Below are 18,780 nucleotides of genomic sequence, written 5' to 3' on the forward strand. Positions count from 1 at the left end.
CAGACCCTCCTCTATGAGCTCTGCCCCCTCAGGGGCCAGGCCCACAGGTTCCATAACTCTGGCTGGGGGTGAAAGATCGAGCCCCCCACCTGAGTCAACAGATCCCTCCTCAGAGGAATCTGCCACGGAAGGTCGTCTAGCAGGTCCATAATGTCGGAGAACCATACCCTGGTCGGCCACCAGGGTGCTATCAGAAGCAGGCGAATGCCTTCCCGGCGGACACGCTCCAGAACTCCCGGGAGCAGAGCAATCGGGGGAAATGCGTACAGACGCAGCCTCGGCCACGCCTGTGACATGGCATCCAGGCCCAACGGAGCCGGACGCCTGAGGGAGGACCAAAGTGGACAGTGGGTCGTCTCTCGAGACGCAAACAAATCCACTTCCATTTGGCCAAACCTCTCGCATATGGCCTCCACCACCTCTGGATGGAGACGCCACTCCCCGGGCCTCAGCCCCTGCCTCGACAGGATGTCTGCTCCCTGGTTTTGGTCCCCCGGGATGTAAACTGCCCTGAGAGATGACAGTTTCCCGTGGGACCACAGGAGGACCTGATGTGCCAGTCTGTACAGAGGGCGCGATCTCAGACCCCCTGATGATTTAGATATGATACCACGGCAGTGTTGTCGGATCGTATCAGGACATGGTGGCCACGAAGGTCCTCGAGAAAACTCCTCAGAGCTTTCCAGACTGCCAGCATCTCTAGGCAGTTGATGTGCCATGAAGCATGCTGGGCTGTCCAAGGACCTCTCATTCCTCGGCCTTCCATGACCGCGCCCCAACCAGTAAGGGATGCATCTGTTGAAACGGTTTTCCGGCAACATGATGCTCCCAATACCAGCCCCAGGGACAGAAACCGAGGTTTCTTCCATATAACGAGGGAACGAATGCATTTGCGCGTTACCCTGATCATACGGAAGGGATTCCCCTTTGGGGAAAACCCCTTGATTCTCAGCCACCACTGTAGTGGTCTCATGTGGAGCAGGCCGAGCGGAATCACACTGGACGCTGCTGCCATGAGACCCAGCAGTCTCTGGAATTGCTTGACAGTGATGCTGTGGCCCAGCCTTAGACTGGAGACTTCCGCCCGCACGGTCTCGATACGCGCGGGTGACATGCGTGCCCGCATCATTGCCGAGTCCCATACTATTCCCAGGAACGTGATTCTCTGGGAGGGCGTCAACGCGCTCTTCTTCACGTTGAGTCTCAGTCCCAAGCACCTCATGTGGGATAGAACAGCATCTCGATGCTGAACTGCCAAATCGTACGATCTGGCCATGATCAGCCAGTCGTCGATATAATTCAGTACACGGATGCCCTGGAGTCTTAGCGGAGCCAGGGCTGCGTCCATGCACTTTGTGAAGGTGCGAGGTGACAAGGCTAGGCCAAAGGGAAGAACCCGATATTGGAACGCTTCGCCCCCGAAAGCGAACCTCAGGAACTTCCTGTGACTGGGAAGGATGGATATATGGAAGTATGCGTCCTTTAGATCTATCGTGATGAAGCCGTCCTCGAACTGGATCTGACTCACTATAACAGGAATAGTTAGCATCCTGAACCTGTATCTCCTCAGAGACCGATTCAGAAGCCTGAGATCTAAAATTGGACCAACCCCCCATCCTTCTTGGGCACTATGAAGTACCGGCTGTAGAACCCGACCTCCCTTTCTGGCGGGGGGACCCTTTCTATCGCCCCTTTTACCAGCAGAGACTGCCCCATTACCCCCACCTGCTCGGGACCGACCACCGTCCAGACTATCCCCCAAATTTTGGGGGAGGAACTCTGAACTGCAGTCTGTAGCCCCGTTCTACAGTGCGCAGGGCCCACACAGAGATATTCGGAAGGCATGACCATGTGGCGAGATACTCTGATAAGGGCACCAGCCTCTCGAGGCTGGCCTGGGGTATCGACCGAACCTCTCCTTCGACCCCCTGAAGCAGATAACCGGCAGGGACTAGTCGAGGTAGATTTTCGGTGTGCGAACGCATTCGCTGCTCTGCTGCAGATTTTATATTTGCTGGCCAGAGCCGCGCCCGAACGTGGGGAAATGACGTGGCCCGGTGCCCTTTTGACTGCGGGAGCACAACATCGATTTCCCGAGAGCTCCGGGGGGAGAACGACCTCGGTCGCTCCGCCCCGTGGGGGACAGCTCTCAGCGGCCCTGCCGCAGCTAGGACCGCTTGGAAGCCTTCTTAGCCTGAATGACCTCCCTCAGGTCGGTCTTCCGCTTCAAAGACTTCCCACGAGAGCGTCGCTTCTTCTGCCAAGCTCCCTCAGGAGGGGCACGAGAAGCGATGCTCTGCTTCTGCACCTCACAGTGCGAGGAGCCCTGTGCTGGCTGAGACTGCCCACTCGAGGCAGCCCTGCTGGAGGAGCCCCAGCAGCGAGGGATTAACTGGCTGAATGCAGCTGCCTGCTTTTTCACCTCCTGAAACCTCTCGACGACGGTGCTCACAGCGCCGCCGAAAAGGCCAGAAGGCGAAATCGGGGAATCAAGGAGAAAGTGTCTGTCTCTCTCCCTGATCCCCGACAGGTTAAGCCAGAGATGCCTCTCCGCGCACACCAAACCCGCCATGGAGCGGCCGATAGCACGGGCCGCCTCTTTGGTGACGCGGAGAGACAAATCCGCAGCCTTCCTCAGCTCAGTTACATCCTCCGGGGAGGGACCCTCGCCCTCATCGAGCTCCTTCAACAAGTCCGCTTGGTAGGCCTGCAGAACCGCTAGAGTGTGCAGGCACCCACCAGCACGACCAGCCGCACTATATGCCCTTCCCACCAGCTTTGATGTCTCTCGGCATGGTTTGGAGGGCAATGCCGGGGTCTTCAATGAAGGTGCTGTCTCGGGTGAGAGGTGGCCCGCGAGCGCCTCTTCAACCCTCGGCAGCGCAACATATCCCTTCTCAGACGCCCCCAGCACATTAGCGAAGTCAAGTGCTGGGGGCGTAGTCAAACGCGCTGAGAAGATTTTTCCCACGCCCTGCACAGCTCACTTTGCAGGTCGGGGAAAAACGGCAGACCCCGGCGTGGAGGCTGGGCTCGGCGCTTGAAGAAGCGCTCGTCCAGCTTATTTGGCGGCTGGACGTGCACCTCTTCTTGTGGCCAATCTAAACTAAGCTTGGCCACAGCGCGAGTCAAAACCTCCACAAGCTCCTCCATAGCCTGCGAGTGGGGTGGCGACTGCCCCACTGCGCCTGCTTCGGTGCTCATCGTCAACGACCCCTCAGAATCGGACAGCATGAGCACCTGATCATCCGCCTCGTGGGAAGAAGCCGCAGCGCGGGCTTCCACACGTGGCGGAAGATCCTCTGAATCGTCAGAGGAAGAGAGAGATGCCTCAACATTCCCTAATCCTGCTGAAGGATCCATCTGCGAGCCCCACGATCTGCTGCGCCGCTCTGCCTCGGCAACAGCGGGCCCAGAACCGCGAGGCTGGCCGGCCTCGTCAAAGACCGCCAGCCGCGAGCACAGCACTCTCAGCGGCAGCTTATCGAGAGCGGCCCGGGCGTGCTGCACGCCGAGACACTGCACACAGAGCTGGTGTGTGTCCGTGCCCGAAATGAAACGCGGACAGGGAGGCACACACCGTCTGAACTGCTCGCTCGCCATAATCTCTAATAATATTGAAAGCCCTACGGGACAAACAACACCAAATAGACAGACAGAACACAGAGCGTGACCGCTGAAAGCAGGAAGCTGCGTTTGCTTGTGCCGGCGTCCCTTTATACCTCCGGGTATGCCGTCACTCGTTACGTCATCACGCAACACCAATCAAGATTGGACTTTTTTGATATGAACTCAGCAGCGTCACGCCGAGGGCGTTCCCCGATGTGTCATCTACGATGACGCAGTGCGAGTTCCCTCGATAAAGGGAACTGGCAACCTGACTGAGCCTGGTTTCTCCCAAGGTTATTTTTCTCCATCATGCCCTGATGGAGTTGTTTTAAATGTAAAATGTAAATGCAAAATTAATAAATGTAAATGTATTCATATTTAGAATTTGTTCAAAATGTTTTTCTTACATTTTCATTAGTTAAAGGTGCCCTAGAATGATTTGAAACAATATGTTAAATTGTTCTCTGATATCTACATTTCAGTAATTAAATCCCCCAAACAGCTTTTCTGTGAAAAGAAACTTGTATACTCTCCACTCTTACCTAAACATTATGAAAGTAAATTGATGCCGTATAGAATTGCAAGCGCAGGGTAAGATTTGTGATAGTGTACATAAGATTGCAAGCATAAATTAAATTTACATGCGCAACATAAGTTTTGCAAAGGTGTAAATTGCCTTTCAAGTGTAAGAAACAAATATTTGCAGCATTTTACTGTTATTCAAGCGAAAACAACAGAGTCAGGAACTGCGAAATAGATTGACTGTCTAAAACCAACCTTTGTGTACAAAAAATAAACTGTTGCAAAAGTCTAAATTACTTTTTGTTCAGCATTTTGTATTGAAAGCATGTGCCGTAATTTTGATATTTTTAAGATGGTAGAATGCAAGTTTTACAGATGCTAGAAACGTGGCTTTCAAATAAAAGATTGGTATCAAAGAGCACACCCAGGTTCCTCACTGAAGACGAGGGCTTGACAGAGCAGTCATCAAGTGTTAGACAGTATTCTAGGTTACTACTTGTGGAGCTTTTCTGTCCAGTAATTAGAAAGTCAGTTTTATCTGAATTAAGAGGAGGATTTAAGAAGAATTAAGAAGAAGATTCAGATAATTTATCTGAATTGTCTGAAGAGGCGAAAAATCGCAAATAAGTGCTTAAAATATTAAGTTTCTGACATTGCTTCGAGTAGCATATGCTAGAATAGGGAGGGAATAAAGGAAAATTTTGGAATGAGGTTTGAGGTTGAGTGTTCATGGAAGAGATGAGTTGTTTGAATGTTCTCAATGATTCTGCATTCCGGATGGATGTGGGGAGATCATTCCACCAGCAAGGAACAGTGAACGAAAATGTTCCGGAGAGTGATTTTGTGTCTCTCTGTGGTGGTACCCCAAGCTGTTGCTCCTTTGCTGAGCATAGGCTTCTAGTGGGGATGTAGCCTCATAGGAGCGAGTAGAAGTATATTGGTGCTGAGCCTGTGGTGGACCTGTAAGCAAGAGTCAATGCCTTGAACTTTGATGTGAGCAGCGAGTGGTAGCCAGTGCAGAGAGATGTAGAGAGGTGTGATGTGGGCCCTTTTGGTCTCGTTGAAGATAAGACGTGCTGCTGCGTTCTGAATCATTTGAAGCATTTTGATTGCACATGATTGAAGTCCAGCCAAAAGCACATTGCAGTAGTCAAGCCTAAAAATAACCAGGGCCTGGATGGGAAGCTGTGTTGCATGCTCTGTTAGGAATGGTCTGATCTTCCTGATGTTTTGCAACGCAAACCTGCATGAATGAGCTGTCTTTGAAATGTGGTCTTTGAAGGGCATCAAAGCTTACTCCAAGATTTCTGACTGACCAAAGATGAACCTAGCTGGATGGTGAAATCGTGCCGTAGAGTCGGGTTAGCAGAGAAGACGAGAAGCTCTGTCTTTGCCAGGTTGACCTGCAGGTGATGTTCTTTCATCCATGCTGAGATATCTGCCAGACACCTTGAGATTCATTCAGCTAGTGTGGGATCATATGGTTGAAATGAAAGGTAGATCTGAGTGTCATCAGCATAGAAATGGTATGAGAACCCGTGTGCTTGTATGATGGGTCTCAGTGATGTAGTGTATATGGAAAAGAGGAGGGGTCCTAGCACTGAGCCCTGAGAAACCGCAGTGGTCAGATGATGTGCTTTGGATACCTCCCTTTTCCAGGCAACCCTAAAAGACATACCTGTGAGATAGGATTCCGACCAGGGGAGTGACTAATAGAGTAGACTATTAGATTAATATACTGTAGACTAATACAGTAAAGAATAAAAACTATAATAGTATCCAAGTATACTAAAAATAAGTCTAGTCAACAAGTCAAGTCACCTTCATTTATATTGCACTTTTTACAATATAGATTGTTTCAAGGCAGCTTTACAGTGATAGGAAATCAGTGGAAGAAAGATTGTTTGAGCTGTACATCAGCTCTAGAAAAAGTTATTGCAGAGCTAAATTAAATTTTTGATTCATTAATTTCTGTTGTAAAAACAGCGTATCTATGTGTCATTATAGTTGTGTCTAGACACAGATCCACCATCTGATCTAGATACGGCCTGGATCAAGTGTATGATACCCAGTGTTTTAAAACCTGTTCAGGTTTTAAAATACAGGTTCAGTCCAACCTGTATTCCAATAAAATTACATTAACCCATGTTGTTGATTCACATTGCAGTTATGTATTTAGTACAGGTCCTTCTAAAAGCAATTCGCATATTGTGATAAAGTTCATTATTTTCCATAATGTAATGATAAAAATTAAACTTTCATATATTTTAGATTCATTGCACACCAACTGAAATCTTTCAGGTCTGTTATTGTTTTAATGCTGATGATTTTGCCATACGGCTCATGAAAACCCAAAATTCATATCTCAAAAAATTTGCATATTTCATCCGACCAATAAAAATAAGTGTTCATAATCTTCAAATAATTATGTTCAGTTATGCACTCAATACTTGGTCGGGAATCCTTTTGCAGAAATGACTGCTTCAATGCGGCGTGGCATGGAGGCAATCAGCCTGAGGCACTGCTGAGGTGTTATGGAGGCCCAGGATGCTTTGATAGTGGCCTTAAGCTCATCCAGAGTGTTGGGTCTTGCGTCTCTCAACTTTCTCTTCACAATATCCCACATATTCTCTATAGGGTTCAGTTCAGGAGAGTAGGCAGGCCAATTAAACAAAGTAATACCATGGTCAGTAAACCATTTACCAGTGGTTTTGGCACTGTGAGCAGGTGCCAGGTCGTGCTGAAAAAAGAAATCTTCATCTTCATAAAGCTTTTCAGCAGATGGAAGCATGAAGTGCTCCAAAATCTCCTAAAAGCTAGCTGCATTGACCCTGCCTTTGATAAAACACAGTGGACCAACACCAGCAGCTGACTCTAACACTCTTGCACTCCTGGGAACAGCCTATTCGTTCAGAAATTTCTTTCTGTCTTACCCTCTTGCTTTAGGGTGTCAATGATGGCCTTCTGGACAGGGTCGGGTCGGCAGTCTTACCCATGATTGTGGTTTTGAGTAATGAACCAGGCTGGGAGTTTTTAAAAGCCTCAGGAATCTTTTGCAGGTATTTAGAGTTAATTAGTTGATTCAGATGAATAGGTTAATAGCTCGTTTAGAGAACCTTTTTATGATATGCTAATTTTTTGAGATAGGAATTTTGGGTTTTCATGAGCTGTATGCCAAAATCATCAGTATTAAAACAATAAAAGACCTGAGGTATTTCTGTTGGTGTGCAATGAATCTAAAATATATGAAAGTTTAATTTTTATCATTACATTATGGAAAATAATGAACTTGATCACAATATGCAAATTTTTTGAGAAGGACCTGTATGTTGTCAAAGCCTTATGTAACAGTTTGTGTTTACTACAATACAGACTTCTCCATTTCTCACATTGTGAAATATGAAAGTGTAATTTTACATTTTAAATTAATTTTAAACGTAATAATATTTTGTGTGTCTTTGTGAGGCAGATATTAATGAGTGTACTCTGGATCCTGATATCTGCTCTAATGGAGCGTGTGAGAACCTCAGAGGAAGTTTCCGCTGCGTCTGTAACAGTGGCTTTGAAAGTGACCAGACTGGCAGAAACTGTCTGGGTCAGTTGATCTTAAATATGCACAGATGAGTTTCTAACAGCGCACCACACAACTCATACTTTAGAGTTAGTTTTTCCATTTTAAATATCCATTTAATGCAAATTAATATAAATCTGCAACACTGTTGTTTTTCCCGTTAGAAATATTACTGTACAGTGTAAAAAGAAACAACTTTATGATGTGAAATTACAGACATCAAACTTTATCTGATGTGTATCATGACCCATCATTCTCAGGGTTTCCTTCTGTGTTTGCAGATATTGATGAATGTGTAGTGAACAGTCTCCTCTGTGATAATGGCCTATGTCGGAATGTTCCCGGGAGCTACAGTTGCACCTGCCCGGCTGGATACACCTTCAGACATGAAACTGAGACGTGTGAGGGTCAGTTACTCCTAGGCACTTGTTTCACTTCAGTTTTTTTCATATCAGTTCCCCTATATATGTAGAAACACGCTGTAAATTCCAAAGGCAGGTGTTTACATTATTGCACCTGAAATCAGACAGGCCTTATGTGCCCTTACACGTTTTGTGAAGTAGAAAATAACTATCTTAGGCTCGCTAAAGCCCTATTTGGATGGTAATTGTTTCTCATGGGATTGCAAGGTATTTTCAGCATTTACAGGGGCTAGCCTATGATTTTATTGCCGCCCAAATACAGAATGTCAGTGTTTGTCTCCCACCACCTGGGAAAAAATCCCCCATATATCTTTAAATGCTAATGAGCACCTGCTGTCCCAGAGGGTGGATTTTGTACAGCTTTTGCCTCGGTATACTGTGCCAAAAACTAAAACATCTGTTTTGTTTTGATTATCATCTATATTACGGAAACACATACGTGATATTGCAGTTCTTCAAAATTATTAAAGTTTATTATCTGCATGCATTTTAAAGCCATTTAAGTTTAAACTTCTGATATTTGGTTTTCTGAGCACACAAAGCTGGATGTCAGATGGCGAGTCCTGTGAGTATGAACTCTTTCTTCAACAGATTTTTTTTTTTTTTTTTTTTTAAAGTTGCCAGCCCAGCCATCGCCAACATTTTTGATCATTTTCACAAAAGTTTTATGGACCCCAGACTATTTTGTATGAATATCTGAACATGCAATATCAAAATAAAGAATTGAGCCTCTGTTTTATTCTAGCTTCATTCTTTTTTTACCAACAGTTGAATGTGGATAAATTTCAACATTTTCAAAAGCAACATTTTGAGCAAAAAGCTTAGAAAAACGAATTTTTTTGTCAGACTACATCCAGATCGGATTCAGAATGATGATCAAAGCAGATGGAATAGATCGAGTCCATCGATACCCCCAAAGTGTCACAGTCCTATAGCTCATCCTGGGTCGACATTTCATTTGATAACAGTTGGCAATTTCTGCTCTTGAGCAAGTAACTTCAGTAGCTTTAATAATAATTATTATTTTTTTCTTGAATGCTGCTGTTAAATGCTCTGGTGAGGACTGTGTACAGCTCACTAAGGTGAGGAGCTAAGCTAAGCTAATAGGGAAAATTCCATCGCCAGTCGTGGTCTGGGCCTGTTTCAATGTGTCAACATTGGAGCACATTTTTGAAAGGCTCATTTTGAGACACTGTTTCAAATTAATGGGGAAAATAACAAACAGAGTAGATTGATTTTTTTACCACAACAGGGTGGTTGTGTACACAAACTGCAGACACATCATTACGTTCAAAAACTAAATAAAAGTGATTTTTTGCATAATAGGTGCCCTTTAAACTTTCAGATTGTCAAACCTATCAGTGTTCTATTCTCCAGATGTGAATGAGTGTGCGAGCGGCCCGTGTTCTAATGGAGTCTGTAAAAACATTGCGGGTTCCTTCTCCTGTGAGTGCTCACTCGGAAGTAAACTGGACTCCACTGGACTTTTATGTGTTGGTAAAGTTGGTTTAAGAAATGTTTTTAAATTTATTTAAATATTTCTCTATATTAAAAAAATACTACTGTGTTATTTTTCTTGTCTGTTATTGTGTGTGTATTTTGATTGTGCTCATGGAGGTTTAATTCCACAGATAGTCTGAAGGGCACGTGCTGGTTAACCCTCCAGGATGGCCGCTGTGAAGTGAACATTAATGGAGCTACACTGAGATCACAGTGCTGTGCCACGCTGGGAGCGGCCTGGGGTAGCCCATGTGAGCCATGTCAAACTGGTACGAAAACATTGCTGCTTCACAGAGTTCTAGAAGCATAAGTCCTACTGTAGTGTACTTGACACTTCCGTTAAAATGTTTGAGGTTGGTAAGATTTTTTTATGTTTTTAAAAAAGTCTCTTATGTTCACCAAGGCTGCATTTATTTGATAAAAACATGTATGTGAAATATTAGTTTAAAATAACTTTTCTTTTTTATGTTTTAAAAAGTAGATTTTTTGGAACTAATTCTGTTCAAAAAGTGAAACTTGTATATTATATACATTCATTACACACAGACTGATATATTTCAAATGTTTATTTCTTTTAATTTTGATGATTATAACTGACAACTAAGAAGAAGATTAGAAAATTAGAATATTGTGAAAAAGTTTAATATTAAAGACACCTGGTGCCACACTCTCAGTGTTGGGAGTAACACATTACAAAAGTAATACATTACAGTAACTTTACTTATACTTTTTGCTGTAACGCAGTAGTGTAAGGCATTACTAATCAATTTTCAGTAATATTTTACTCTGTACATTTGAGTGAGTGAGTGAGTGAGTGAGTGAGTGAGTGAGTGAGTGAGTGAGTGAGTGAGTGAGTGAGTGAGTGTACATTTTCAGTAAGGCTTGCGTTACAACGCAAATGTGGGGAAGATTCACAAAGAGTGGACTGCAGCTGGAGTCAGTGCTTCAAGAACCACTACGCACAGACGTATGCTAGACATAGGTTTCAGTTGTCGCATTCTTTGTGTCAAGCCACTCTTGAACAACTGACAGTGTCAGAAGCCTGTTGCCTGGGCTAAAGACAAAAAGGACTGGACTGCTGCTGAGTGGTCCAAAAAAAGTTATGTTCTCTGATGAAAGTAAATGTTGCATTTGCTTTGGAAATCAGGGTCCCAGCGTCTGGAGGAAGAGAGGAGAGGCACACAATTAAACTTGAATGACAATCCACGTTGCTTGAGTTCCAGTGTAAAGTTTCCACACTGAAAAAAATATTTAGAAAAAAAGTTACCTGGTTGCCTTAAAATTTTGAGTTCATTGAAAATAAAATTTTGAGTTAATACAATGAACATTTTTTGAGATTCTACAACCTTTATTAAAAGATTATTAAAATATTTTGTAAGCATATTGGGTAATAATTTGTGTGTTATTTCTGATGACACAGTTATGTGACCTAATTATATGACCAGCACCTCTATGTAAAGTATATTTGAATTTCAACCTGATTAGTTTAGCCCATTATACTATATGATTAAAAATATTTACTTCGTATTTTTTATAAAAATGTTAAAATATTATTTTTATTGGCAAAAAATACAATACCATACTAGTAAAAATGTTTAAAGTATTTTATTTATTTAAAAGTTGTATGTCTTTTTAAAGGAAATGAATAAATTGTGATATGCTTTTCATTTCATGAATACTATTATTAATGTTTACAGATCCTGTATGTGAACAAGGATTTGCTCGGCCAAGAGGAGTTTCATGTGAAGGTGACCGTGTCATATGTAAGATTTTTGTCTTGTTTTGCTTACCTAGTTAATTACTGCTCTTCTCTCTCTCTCTCTCTCTCTCTCTCTCTCTCTCTCTCTCTCTCTCTCTCTCTCTCTCTCTCTCTCTCTCTCTCTCTCTCTCTCTCTCTCTCTCTCTCTCTCTCTCTCTCTCTCTCTCTCTCTCTCTCTCTCTCTCTCTAGATGTGAATGAGTGTGAGGTATTTCCTGGTGTGTGTCATAATGGACACTGTGTGAACACTAGAGGATCCTTTAAATGTCAGTGTCCAGAGAGTCTCACACTGGATGTCACTGGACGTCTCTGTGTGGGTAAGTCATGCTGGAGTATCAGCTGTCTTTAGCTCTTTGTCACTCCATCAGTCCATCTTTGGCTTTAATGCCCTGAAATATGTTTTTTGGTCTGGCTCCGTGGAAATAATCTGATCCTGTGCGGTTTAACCATAAGTATTTTTTTATAATCACTTAACCACTACTCAGATAACTTTATTTTATATTAACACTGGCAGTTACATTGCTGAAGCTTTTTTGTAGCCTGCATGATTTTGTCATCATTTCTCTCCCTCATATTGTTTCAAAGCCATAAGACCTTCATTCATCTTTAAATACAAATGAAGTTACAAAATACAAGCTTGTTAGCACTCCAGAACTAATAACGTTTTTTTTTCTTTTTCGAGTTCAAGTTGCTTGACACAGACCACTCTATAGGAGATGTTCCCTTGCGTGACTGCTCTTGAAGCTCTTCTTGAAAACTAGGTACCGTGAATTGACCACTGACTCTATGGCCATGCCCCTAACTTACTATAAGATAGCAGCCCATTAACATTTTGAATTTTGCTTGTGAATATGAACTTGTGAACTTGAAACGAACTTGTGAATATTCAAGTATAATAAACCACATTACTCACTGCACATGAATGGCTAGCATCAGATGGCGAGCATCTTTCAGAGCGTTGGTTGTGACAGATCCTGTTGCAATTATAAGTGTACTTGCTGTCTTGGCTTGCGAAGAAGCTGTTGCAGTTTGTGTTGTCTAAGCACTGTTTAGACCGGCCGCTATAGCTTGCTGGAGGACTGTATTCCATATTCCCCCCGCCCCTGTATCAGCTTTAAGTTCTGCTTACGGCTCGTGCCATTCAAATGTGACCTTGCACCGCATTTGTACCACCTGTGTAGGACCCTGATTCAGATCCTCTTCTTTCTGAATTAGTCATGGGGAAGAGGATGAGGCTCAAGCAGCTGAGTGGATGAAGATCTGGATCAGACTTCAGGCCATAAGCCCACCTCGTAGAGTCTCCACTCACCCGGAAGCGTAGGCTTTGTTGTGTGAGCATGCCTGGTATATGAATGGCATGAAAGTGAATTCAGATGCCTCTGACTCAATAGGAGGAGATGACATGTGACATGCGACGGGACCGTAGACCACCTTGATTATTGATGTATGCAGCATTGGTGTCCAGTACGTGCTTGTCTAGAAATATTGACATATTTGCTTACAATGTCATCATCTATCTGAAATTCTGATTCTCAAATACATTTAAGAGAATGTTTTGCCATTTAAAACCCTTTATAAATGATCTTGATTTATTTCTTGAGCTGGGCGCTGCCCCGTGTTTGTTTGCACTGCAGCTCAGAGAGTCCTGTTAGTTGGATATATATCACGTGAATTCATCAGTTTCTCTCGAAATACATGCAAGGAAGTGGCCAGTGAACTGGGAGAGGAATAGAGTAAACTTTATAATTACTTACACAATGTGTATCTGATATGAATAAAACTCATCGTTCCGTTTGTCGCACCCCACTTGTCATGTCTCTATTCCTCACCTGTGGGACACACCCCACACTTTAGTACACAAAGTAACACCCTACTTATAATTGGGGAGGGAGACAAAATGAGAAGTTGGGATGGTGTCCTGCTCAAAATAATTGCCATTTATCAATTCTCTGGGAAAAGAAGAATAGATAAGAGCTACTTCTGCATTAATTATATTTAACTATCAGCATCACTACATTATAAATGCCAGACTGTAAAACACAGCTGATGTGCAAGCTGTGAGCAATAGAGAGTGGTTGCCAGATTTTAGTGATACAATTTGATGTTTGGCTTACACAGCTTTTTTATGCTTTCTCACTGTTGCATATGCCTTGCCACAAGCCACATAGTGATAAAGCAGAGGAGGTGGACTGTCTCCACTTTACTCAAGATCTGTCTCCGCTTTACTCAACTGCAACCACACAATCGAAACTGCCGTGCTGTTTCAGCAGACACAGGGCCTGAACCACAAGGTGCAAACACTTTTCATCCCCCTTTTTAAGAACATAAGTCAAGCGAGAGGTGAGCTCCCTCACTGTGGCTTATAACAGTGAGTGCATTCTGTTCCCTCACAAGGGAAGGTGGGAACCTTCCAAGAGGATGCGCGAGTCACGTGACGAGAGTGATACGTGATGACGGGAGAGTCTAAAATGCTTTAATGTAAAAAAAACGCTTAACTTTGCTTACTATAATGCATAGCAATAAAGCAGTCTTTGTACAGAAAAGCAGGTGAGTCAAAAATATGAACACAACATGTTTGATTTACACATTACAGTTTTTCTCAATCGATTTAACACATTTTTCTTAAATCAGGTCTTAAACTTAAATTTTCCTTAATTTCATGCAAATTACAAATCACATGCATCGTTTTCTCAAGGGGGGGGGGCGACAACAACAGCAAAGAATGGGAAAAGGAAGAGGAGTAAGAGTGAGAGGTTTTGAAGAGGATAGAAGATGGGTAATTTTAAGAGGGAGAGGAACAGTGGAAAAGGTAGAAAGAGAGGAAGAGAAAGGAATAGATGGCATGGGAAGATGACATGGACCAAGAGGAGTTGAGGATGTTGGAGAAAAGAAAGAAAGTGTAAGAGGAGGGAGGACAGGTAGAAGGATAGGGTACAAACTAGTTGAAATCAGAAATTAAATCAGAGCCAACCTAACTGATCATGTCATAAATTATGGTCTTTCCTTGAGAGAAGATGGACATAGAGTTCAGCACAATATAAGTATTATGTCACAGTCAATGTCCCTGAACAACAATTGCTGACATCCACTGTTGTTGTGGCACACAACGCTGTCTCGGGCACAGGAAAGCTCCTAAATTTTTTACCTCCCTCAATGAAATCCACTTTCTGCAGGGGGATCGGAGCAAACTGAGCGAAATTGTGCTGTTGTGTGGGACAATGTCCACTTTCACCATTCAGTACTGGTTCAAATTGTATTTATTCACTTATCATATTCGTTCTTATTATTAATTTTGTTTTGTTGGATGAAAAAATCATCATTATACAACTAAACTTGTCATTTAAAGAGCTTTGAACAAAATGGAAAAGGTATTTTTCATTCATGTATTTGTATCTACATCTACATTTGTTATTAAATCAACAGAGAAAATACAGTACTTGTAGTTTTCATTTTAGTATGTATTTTTGGAAAACACATTAATAGAATAAACTGCAATGCTTCAACTGTTACCAACATAATAGTGTGTTTAGTTTGCTGTGTTAATTGTTTTGAAAGCAACTACATTCATTTGGAGAAATGTGTCAAACCGATTGAGAAAAACATTTTTCCAAGTGTTTTCTGAAAACCGGAAAATTTAAAGAAAACACTTTATGTGGCTTAATTAGTGATATTAAAAGACCAAATTCTGTAAAAACCATACTAATAAAGCATACTATGTACAAAAAAGCAGATGCATAATAGAAAGAAAGCTAGTTTAGGGTTCAAGATATGAGATATAGCTTGTTATAGTTCCCTCTGTGTTTATGGCAATATAAGTGCGAGTACAGATTTGGCTTTTGCAAATCACTAAACCTGCCAGTTTTATTAATTATAGACCTAATAAATGTAGTTTCTTTTATTTTTATAACTGATGGTACATCAAGCCACATTAAGCTTTTTCTTGGTTATATGGGAGGAAAACGCTTAGCCTTAATGTGTAATCAACCGCATTGAGTTCATATTCTGTGCTTATCTTTTTTTTTTTTTTTTTTTTTTTTACATAATATGCTTTATTAGTATGGTGTTTATTGAGTTAGGTGTTTTAATATCAGTGTATTAGTGCATTTAGCTACCACAAGCTTTTTCATGTTAAGCATTTTAGAATGTATTGCTATGACTGAGGCAAGAGCCAAGATAGCTTTTTTTAACAAAAGTTGCATTTCTTTGTTTAATAGAAGTTAATTTGTGTTTGTTTTATAGTTATAAGCAATTGTTTCGTTTTAATGTAAAGGGAAAATCGAAAGATCTTTAATTTATTTTGTTACAACGCGAGTATCATTCGTCTCATTCATTTTGTTAATAAAAGTTTGATGTGTTTAATATAAAATATAAAATCTAATGTTAAAGGTAATTTAGCCCTACAGGTCCAGAACATCATTGTCAAATATCTTTTCTTGTAAAATACGCTGTTATTGGTAATACCTGTTGTCACAATCTTATTAATTAAACACAAAACCACAGGTAATATGTATGCCTGCAATCAAAGCACAATCTACAAACACAACTTCATTGGACGCCATCTGGTTTTTTTTGTCTTCAGGAGTCACTTTGGACATGTAAGATGAGAAACTGTTGGAGCACGTTCGACTCTTAAGGGAGACGGAGCTGCGCTCATTTTGATGCATTTGCTGTAAGAGCTTTAAATCTTACTTGATTCTCTCTTGAGCGATAGAATCTGGCGACGAATGAACTTCACTGATGAGTGCACTGTGACTTCATGAGACAATTGACTCTTGTTTTTATTGTGGCTTAGGCTACTTAATTTCATGTTTCAAATTTGAATGGTTAGACTAATTAATAACATGAATTTTATTTATTTTTGTAAGACATTTTGTATTTATTTTTAACTATGAACACAGTGAGTACATTCAGCTCCCTTGAGAGACAAACATGCTGCTTGCAAATGCGTCATTCTCATCGCTCTAGAGAATCTTCAAGAACAGAGCTTTCTACTGTAAATGCATCAATATATGACTGCATCCAACTCCCACAAAGGCCAAATGTGAGATTTGCTAGATTCTATCCCTCGAGAGAGTATCCAGCAAGAATAGCTCTTACAACAAATGGATCGTTATGAGCGCAAACAAATCCCTCCCGAGCTGAACGCGATCCACGCTTGATTCTATCCCTTTAAGAGAGAATCAAACAAGAGCAAAAACTTGACCGCGAAAGCATCCCAATGAGCACAGCATCAGCTCCCTAGAGAGTCGAACATGCTCCAACAGTTTCTCATCTTGCATGCCCATACAAAGCGGCTCCTGAAGACAAAAAAATATGTCCAATGGAGACCTTTTATATGCAGGGGCACTTCATGTGATGTCATAGTATTGACTTGTGTTTTACACATGCTTCAAATGCTTTCAAATTGCAGTATTGAGTTCCTTCGAAAGGGAACCAAGCTGATTAAAAGCCTAAATTAAATATTTATTGTGTAAAACATTCCTGTCACTTCAGAAGACTTTCCTCTCAGACATTTTTTAAAGTTTTTGAAGCTTGAACATTTTTGTTACATGAACTTTCAATTGAGGAGAATGCTAAAAGCATCTTAATTTTTGTTCAGAAGAAAGATGAACAAACGTCTTATGGGTTTGAAACGACAACAATGAGTGTGAGTAAATTATATGTTTTTATTTTTGACTGAAAGATCCCTTTAATCTCTAACATGTCTTCATATAAGGACTGAGGCTGGGCAGTATGATAGTATGCAACAAGAAATACATCAGCCACTAGTGATTGTGCTGTGCTGTTTATACCTTACTTTATCTGTGCAGCGATTTAAAAAAAAAAAACATCACCAAAATGGGAAGTGTATTTTTTTCTCTCCAGATGTTCGTTCAGAACCCTGTTTCCTATCCTACAATGAAGACACGTGTATGCAGCCTGTACCAGGGCGGTTCCGTATGGACATGTGTTGCTGTACGGTGGGTTTAGCCTGGGGCAAAGATTGTGACTTATGCCCTGAGCCTGGCACACAGCAGTTTGATGCTCTGTGCCCAAGAGGACCAGGCTTCGCCAACAAAGGCGACATACTCACTGGCAGAACGGTTTATAAAGGTCAAATAAATATAATTGCTCTTGAATATTTAGCTCTCATGTTCTGTATATTCTTATAAAATTCATGTATGCTGTTTCAAGTTGATATTGTTTAAATAATGAACTTTATGAAATTCCCTCTTTGTCAGATATAAATGAGTGTAAAGTTTTCCAAAGCATCTGTTTTCATGGAAAATGTCGGAACACCATTGGAAGCTTCAGATGTCGTTGCGACAGTGGGTTTGCACTGGATACCAATGAGCAAAACTGCACAGGTGATACTGAGTGTCTGAAGAAAAAGCCAATCATATTCCTCAGTAAAGATTGAGTGGAGAAATGTCTTAACGTTTTTATGAGGACAGTAATAAATTATAATTTTGCTACCACAGTTGCATTTAAAAAAATGTTTTGCCCTTTATGACCCAAGGATATAAGCTGATGTACATTAATATTTTCATATTTTACATAATTTTCAGATGAATGTTTTGTGCTACCCTTTGAGTTTCTTAACATACATTCAGCTAAAAATGATAAAGCATGGGAGCTGGAGCTTACATATATAATAGATCTCTACAAGATCTGAATATGTATGTGTGTGTATTTTCATAGATATTGACGAGTGCAAGATCTCTCCTGATGTTTGTGGTTATGGCACATGTGTGAACACACTGGGCAGTTTCCAGTGCGACTGTTTCCCTGGCTATGAGAGTGGAGTTATGATGATGAAGAACTGCATGGGTGAGTGTAATATGTTGCTGTAATATGTTGCAATAACATCAGTTTACTTTTTACATTCCATTGCTAAATAAAATTTTGTTTGCCGTGCTAAGTTTTCTATTTTAATACATTAAATGGATTATAACATGCCTTTTTTGTTATTATTTTTTGTTAATATGTTGCTTGAGGTTCACTAATGTTAGTTTTTTTGCATAAAAACAAAAAAGTTGCCTAACACGATTATTTCCCACCATCACATCAACTATCTATTCAAGTAAAATTAATTACAAAATTAATTTAGAAAACGGTGATGTTATCAACTTATTTCAATGTATCATATAGCGACAATGTGGGCTGTTGTTCTGCCCCCGCTTCTGTGTGTGCATGGCGCAGTCTAGCCTTTTACATCAACTCGGCAGATAGTTAACAGTTTCCCCAAGACAAAGAATGAAGCTTGTTTATCCTTTCCAAACTTTACTCAGGAAGCACTGTGAAACTGCAAAGAACAACACATTTCAGTATTCCATTCAAATATAGAAGTTGTTTATGAATAATATTGAAATTTAGTCTGATAAACATATAAAAAAATCAGATTTTTTTTGACGACCC

General features: G+C 41.4%; 1 protein-coding gene across 1 annotated transcript in view; it reads left to right on the forward strand.

Moving 5' to 3' along the window:
- LOC137061869 (fibrillin-2) overlaps nucleotides 1–18,780 on the forward strand; it is a 148,188-nt gene that overhangs the window by 45,100 nt on the left and 84,308 nt on the right. The window contains exons 18-26 of the mRNA XM_067432487.1: nucleotides 7,601–7,726; nucleotides 7,984–8,109; nucleotides 9,502–9,621; nucleotides 9,756–9,893; nucleotides 11,322–11,372; nucleotides 11,574–11,699; nucleotides 17,248–17,475; nucleotides 17,604–17,729; nucleotides 18,064–18,192. Of these exons, the coding sequence (XP_067288588.1) occupies nucleotides 7,601–7,726; nucleotides 7,984–8,109; nucleotides 9,502–9,621; nucleotides 9,756–9,893; nucleotides 11,322–11,372; nucleotides 11,574–11,699; nucleotides 17,248–17,475; nucleotides 17,604–17,729; nucleotides 18,064–18,192 (1,170 nt within the window). The remainder of the gene's footprint in view (nucleotides 1–7,600; nucleotides 7,727–7,983; nucleotides 8,110–9,501; nucleotides 9,622–9,755; nucleotides 9,894–11,321; nucleotides 11,373–11,573; nucleotides 11,700–17,247; nucleotides 17,476–17,603; nucleotides 17,730–18,063; nucleotides 18,193–18,780) is intronic.

This window comes from Pseudorasbora parva, chromosome 23 (assembly GCF_024679245.1).
Source record: "Pseudorasbora parva isolate DD20220531a chromosome 23, ASM2467924v1, whole genome shotgun sequence".
NCBI lineage: Eukaryota > Metazoa > Chordata > Actinopteri > Cypriniformes > Gobionidae > Pseudorasbora > Pseudorasbora parva.